The 7,157-nt window shown below is 36.3% G+C and overlaps 1 protein-coding gene across 1 annotated transcript; it reads left to right on the top strand.

Moving 5' to 3' along the window:
* Nucleotides 1–4,094: 4,094 nt before the first annotated feature.
* On the top strand, nucleotides 4,095–6,937 carry LOC131072073 (endoglucanase 1). Its single transcript, XM_059218482.1, has 8 exons — nucleotides 4,095–4,376; nucleotides 4,477–4,683; nucleotides 4,888–5,088; nucleotides 5,211–5,303; nucleotides 5,746–5,907; nucleotides 5,999–6,104; nucleotides 6,230–6,393; nucleotides 6,480–6,937. Exons 1-8 carry the CDS (start codon nucleotides 4,146–4,148, stop codon nucleotides 6,804–6,806), a joined length of 1,491 nt encoding a protein of 496 aa, XP_059074465.1. The 5' UTR covers nucleotides 4,095–4,145; the 3' UTR covers nucleotides 6,807–6,937.
* Nucleotides 6,938–7,157: the final 220 nt, after the last annotated feature.

The raw sequence follows: 7,157 nt of genomic DNA on the forward strand, positions 1-7,157 counted from the left end.
TTCCTTCAAGGGTAGGAGGCCTATCAATAATTTTTAAGGCCTTTTTCAATCTAATATTTTCCCTATACATTTTACTGTAGGCCTCATGTAGAGCAACATGCTTCTTCATTAGTTTATTTGTTCTCTTTTGTTTATCCTATGTTGCAACTTGCACAAACAGAGCATCATCTAATGTGATTGGAATTGCCTTGAGTGAATAAGTATCCTTAAAGGTACTGATAATAGCATTTCTTACAGTTTCTTCCACACTATGTCATAGCTTGGGCTTGTAAGTCCTTGGTGCCTTTTCCCATTGTGCCAATGACTTGAGGGTAGGGTTATATCCTATTCACCTCACTCCCCTAACACTATCAAATTTTTCCACAAACATGGGATCATCTTTCTTTCTAATTTCATCTAACAAAAAGACTTCTTCAAGATCCTAGTTTGGGACTAGGAGCATCCCACTTTTCTTAACCAATCTCCTTTCTTCATCAAGGGAAATGTTAATATCAACAATATTAATCTATGAAACCTTTTCTTCTAACAATTCATTTAACTCCATTTTTAGCCAAAAGATTTGACAAATTCATCATCAGAGATGAATTGAATGGCAACCATCATCCTTTCGTCATCTACTTGGTCAATGGGAATAACATTCAACAAAATTACCTTGTCTTCCTCCTCTTGCTCTTCTTGTTCCTCAAGATTATCCATTGGAGGGGAGGGCAAGGGTTTATCAATTTCTTGATCAAACTTTTCTCTCAACACATCACCCCTTATTTCCTTAGTTATTCCCCAAGTTTCTTCACTTATTTCATGTACTTCTATATGATGACATTGTTCAATTCTTGACCTTTTATGAGGGGTCTCATCATGAGGAATATCCTGTGATACTTGATCACCTTCTTTGAACATTTGTTTACCTTTTCCTATAGCTTCTCCCACTCTAGATGGTACTAGTTCTGATCTCACTTCTAGAGAGGTGGTGCATTTCCAAGTGACTGACCATATATAGTTTCAAAATTGTCAATCATAAGGGTCGTCCATTGAATTTCATTTTTTGTACCTCTGAATAGAAACCTTTGAAATTAGGATCCCACGTTTTCCTTTCATTCTCAAACCTCAACAAAATGTTCCACTTTTTTCTTCTTTCTAATTCTTTACCAATGTTAGGGAAATTTCTTACCACATCTTCCTTATAGAAGATCTCATAGAGGTAGGCTCTTCTTTTCATTTTCATAACCCTCAAATAATGCATGTATCCTTCTTGATCAACATTTCTCATATTCCTACTCTACAAGTGATACATGGCCTTCATGAATTCCTACACTTTATCCAAGGTGTCTCTCCCAATTATGAAATCATAAAACCTATTGTGCCTTGGCATATGTGTCACCTTCTTTTCTGGTTCCACATATTTCTTTTCTATCCATATTAGCTGCCACATGAACTCCAAGAAAGCAAGTCTAGGGAGAACAACCCTTGGTAGCTGATGTGGTTATTGAGTGTGCCCATATACTCTTATTGTGGTGTAATCTACAAAATAAAATGAATCACCAAGTTTGTGGATGAATGCACCCTCAGGCAACAACTTGTTGGTTGGATTTAGGTTCATGGCTCTCAAAATTTGTACAATCGTTGGTGGCAGTATTTGGTAATGACAACCCACACCATCCTAAGATTTTCATCACAAAGTGATCATGGAATACCACCTATTCTAAGTTCTTAGACTTCCTATCTCAAATTTGGGTCAATCTTTGCATTAATCATGGTTCCTCATCTTAAAAGTAGTTCACCCAATTTCAAACATAAACTATGACTTAAAATTAATTAAAATTGATATTATTTTCTAAAAGATTACTCCTCAAATTTCAAACAAACCTTAATTTTTTGAAGAATATAAAACCCTTCCCCAAAAATCCTTATCTGAAAAGTAGCTCACCAAATTTCAACATAAACTGCGACTTACCTTTAATTATAATTTATTCCCATGTTTATGCTTGGAAAGCTGATTTAGAAACATTGAAATTCAACAAATTACGTGTATAGCGCCTAGAAAAATGCAAATTTTACGATCTTAAGTCATGGATAGAGTACTACCAAACGCCTACTTTGTTCACGTGTATTTTGCTGACCAACAGTACATCAATCCATCGCGGCGTTTATCAATATCGATAAAATACTTCAAATGGAGAATAAAACACGATATTATTCCCCCGTTTCATAGACTTCTCTAAGTACTTGTTTACCATATTGACAAATTTATTTCTTTGTAGCTATTCCTGTTACTCGGCATTCATAGCACCCATATTTGGTATAATTTTACCCATTATTTACGTTGAGAAGTACGTCCTACGTTGAAGGCGTTATTTTCAGAGTATTATATAAACTGTGAAAGAACACAAAAAATGGAGACAAATGCATCCTACGGCATACAAAACCAATTTTTCATTAATTGAAAAATGTATTACAACTCCTCTCTTTTATAGAGGATTGAACAAACAGTTCTGGACTCCTATCTTACGAAATTCTGCATGAATAAATATTCAAACTACTTTTAAACATCTTGTATAAATTTATAACTAAAGATGAATTGCTTGCACAACAGTGCATGGTCGGTGCATGTTAGTGGGTGGTTTCCAGAACATTCTTAACATGCATGCGGTGGAAGAGGCTGTAAACTGTGGCACTGGAAGCTGACAATGGAGACTGAAGTTTGCGGGAGAAATTACTTTCCAACAAACTGGAAGTCAACAAAATGTATCCATATATATCCAATAAAAGTACTGTCCTTCAATAGTCGTATTGAAAACATAATTGTCTTGATGGTATGTTCTCCGAACAATACTGATGTCTGTTGAAAACAAAAGAGACTTTCTGACATTGGGTAATCACTGAAAATGGTGGGCGCGAATCCATGAGTCACATGAGGCGGAAGATCCATATGCATGCACGCATGCAGGTTAATACGATTTACAAAAGCGGGAATAGCACCCGAATCCGTGAATATCGGCCTAATTCACTTGAAGACAGAAGTCGATGAATGTATTCTTTCACTCCGCCTCAATGGGACCCTGTAATCGCAATTCTTCGTTTGCGTGCACTTCTATTTAATCTTGGATTCCCCCCAAAGCTTAAGACTTTGCGCAAGAATTAACATGCCTGTGGGCCTCGAATCCAAAGACTAGATTATTCGTTCAATTGTGGCGTGTCCGGAAGTGTGCATTTTTCCGGCTTCATGTTAATCCAAAGGAACCAAACTCCGGGATCTCTTTTTTGTTTCCATTACTATAATATATCTCTTTCGTAATGTAATAAATACTCATTCATTTAAAAATTAAAGTATATTAATTATTATTATGTGGAGAGCCATTTTACAATGGTAAGAGCGTCTATTGGAGGTCAACACAATTTACAATGGAAACAGAGTCTATAAGAGTGTTTATTGGAGGCCAACACAATTTACAATGAAAGCACAATTAATTTAAGAAAAGTAAGAAGTATAGTCACCTACAATATAGATATTAGATTTGATTTGTTTGTAAAAACTAAAAATCTAATTTGATTTGTTTTGAAAAAAAGAAATTAGATTTAATTTGTTTTAAAAAATTGATTCATTATTAATGATATCTATCAATTTTTTTAATTACCTTAATTGCTTTAATCTAATTCCTTACCAATGCATCTCATTTCTATTAAGGTTTCTCAGTTTAGTTTCCAATAACTACTAGTACAATGTACTCGAAATTTTCTTAAAAAATCTACACTATACACTGTATAATTTTTTAATCCCTAGACTGCTCCTACGAATCCTTCGTTGCATTTTTTAATTCATGCAATTGCAGTCGCCAAAACGACGTTGGAAAGGACCGATTTCTATTAAACGCTATGCACATTTAATTTTTTACGCTTATCGTACAATCCATGGAAAATCACCAGAATTCTCGTGAATTAGGGCGCTTGATTTTACGGGATTGCACATTCTTGTCCTAAACATCCGCCAGGTGGGACCCAAATAGATGCTTTTAGAACAGTAAATTGTGTCGTCTTCCCTCCATTAATCGATTTGTCAAGACAACACAATCCTATAAATCCCAGCCATTGGTGAGTTAAGCAGACACAAATCATTTGCATATCTATCTGGTATTTGAGTGGGAGCGAGAATGAGTGGGAAAGTAGCTCTGCTAGTGTTAAGCTTAGGCTTGTGTTTAATAATGGCAGTGAGAGCAAGAGTAGACTACAATAATAGGTATGCGTCTGCCTCTCATAATTATAAAGATGCTCTCACGAAATCCATTCTCTTTTTTGAAGGCCAGAGATCCGGCAAGCTTCCTTCCACTCAGAGGATGAGATGGAGGGGAGATTCTGCCCTAGCTGACGGAGCTGATCAACACGTATGTTTAGTCCTGTCTATTTCTTATTTATTTATTTCTTCAGTCAAATCTGACATAAACTGGGCTTTCATGTAGCTAAATGATGTTGTTATGGCGGCAGGTGGACTTGAGCGGAGGATACTACGACGCAGGAGATAATGTAAAATTTGGGTTCCCAATGGCTTTTACGACCACCATGCTATCATGGAGCGTGGTGGAGTTTGGACAATACATGGGTAACGACCTCCAACATGCAATGGATGCCGTTCGTTGGGCTACTGATTATCTGCTCAAAGCCACTTCTCAACCGGGAGTAATATACGTGCAGGTTTACACACTAATGGGTTCTTCTTTTGTTCCTCTCACTTGCAATGATAAGTTTTTATACAAGTTTTGTCTGATAAGTTTTTAAGTTCTTAAAAGTCTTTGAATGTATCTAAGATCTCTATAATAAAACAATTGTAATCCATTCACCATCTATTAATTCTCAAAGAGTGTATTCATATATTTGTATTTGGTGTTGTGTATTTAGGTGGCTGATCCTAACATGGATCACAGGTGTTGGGAGAGACCAGAGGACATGGACACTTCTCGTAATGTATACAAAGTGGACAGTAAACACCCAGGTTCAGATGTGGCCGCTGAAACTGCTGCAGCCCTCGCAGCCGCCTCCCTTGTCTTCAAATCCACAGACAAGTCTTATTCTAACCGTCTCCTTCAAACTGCAATGCGGGTAAAATCTCAATACTTCCACTCATATTTGTGGTAGTATTATACTCCTCTGTTTTATCAGTCCGAATTTTTATTGAAAAGTTGGGTTAAGAGTTCTGATTGGAAATTTTATACCTTTCCCAGGTGTTCGATTTCGCAGATAAATATAGAGGATCTTACAGTGACGCCCTCTCGTCTGAAGTTTGTCCATTCTACTGCTCCTACTCTGGTTATCGTGTAAGTAGAATACTCAATGTAAAATTATTATGCAGATAGACATTCTATAATGGCAGTAGGGTCGAAAAATAAAAAATAATTCTGCAATATAAAACAAAAATTAAATCTAAAAATTGTTTTTAAAAAGTAAAAATTAGATTTCATTTTCATTTAATGGTGGTTGCGATAGTCCTCCTCAAAAGTACTATATAGTATTCAGGCTACTTACGCTACCACGTTTGGATCAAGTATTCTCTTCCTCTCTTATCATCCTCCCCCTGAACACCTCTACTTCAAATTAGCCCCAAAACTTAAATTTGATTTTCTTTTATTTATCTTAACAATGATATCTATCAGGCTTTTTACATAAATTTTTCTTAATATAAATATACTAGTTTTTACACGAGCAGAGCCATGGATATATGTAGAAGCGACTGACCCAAGAAAAACCTTTTGCTTGCAGGACGAATTACTGTGGGCTGCAGCTTGGTTGCAAAAGGCCACAGGAAACCCATCGTATGTCAACTACATTCAAACAAATGGGCCCAATTTGGGCGCTGACGACAGCGATAATATCTTCAGCTGGGATGAAAAGCACGCCGGAGCCCGAGTTCTTTTGGCCAAGGTTTAAAAATGATGAAAAGAAAAATCCACTGCGATGTCTTATTCTATAATTCTTACCATTAAAGACTGAATATTCAAATTTTGTTTTGCAGGAATTTCTCGTTAAAAACGTGAAATCCCTAGAGGATTACAGAGGCCATGCTGATAGCTTGATTTGCTCTCTTCTGCCCGAAACTTCATCTTCACAATACACGCCAGGTTTCACTGTTGCATAGATTTTAACTCACTTCTGTTTACATCCGATATATAGTAAATACAGAAATTCTGTCTATGTTGGATACGTACACAAATTCATTACTTGGTCTGATTTTATGATGTTGCAGGTGGACTTCTGTTCAAGATGAGTGAAAGTAATTTGCAATATGTCACCTCCACGAGCTTCTTGCTTTTCACTTACGCAGAATATTTGGACATCTCCAAGCAAGTAGTTAAATGTTCTAACGGAGTAGTCACTCCCACCAGGATCCGTACCCTTGCAAAAAGACAGGTGAATAAAAAATACAAAACAGTTTGTTTCTATATATTAATGAAATCCTCAAGTGACTGAAATTATTTCACCAACTGTTTGTTCAGGTTGATTACATTCTGGGAGACAACCCCCTAGGAATGTCATACATGGTGGGGTATGGTACAAAGTTCCCACAGCATATTCACCACAGAGGATCGTCGTTGCCTTCAGTTTATCACCATCCTCAGAAAATATCGTGCAATGATGGTTTCAACTTAGGATTGAATGGCAATGGCCCGAATCCAAACATTCTGGTTGGAGCAGTTGTTGGAGGGCCTGATAACAATGATCAATTCAGGGATGATCGTAATGACTATTCACGCTCTGAGCCAGCTACTTACATTAACGCTCCATTCGTCGGCGCTCTTGCTGCTTTAGCCCGCTACATGTGATCTTCTTGTCCGTAAACTATATGTGTGACTCGTTATCTTTCCTATAAAAGTGAAAGGATAAATGTCTTCTCAAATGTCAACCTTCAAGGAGTTGTTAATTAATATAATATAATATCTCGTTTTCTACTTTGCAACAATTATTCTTCCCGCATAAATTACCTAGATAGTGCTCTATAGCTTCCAATTATATAACGGAGTCTGCCATAACAAATTCAGTCAACATATTGGAATGGACTGCTCTGACAATTAAGGGTATTTTACATCTGATTCACATGAAAAATATATATATATATATATCTTATTTTTATTAAAATTATTCATCATTTAATATTTAAAAATAATTAAAAGAAA

The sequence above is a fragment of the Cryptomeria japonica genome, chromosome 3 (assembly GCF_030272615.1).
Source record: "Cryptomeria japonica chromosome 3, Sugi_1.0, whole genome shotgun sequence".
Taxonomy (NCBI): Eukaryota; Viridiplantae; Streptophyta; class Pinopsida; order Cupressales; family Cupressaceae; genus Cryptomeria; species Cryptomeria japonica.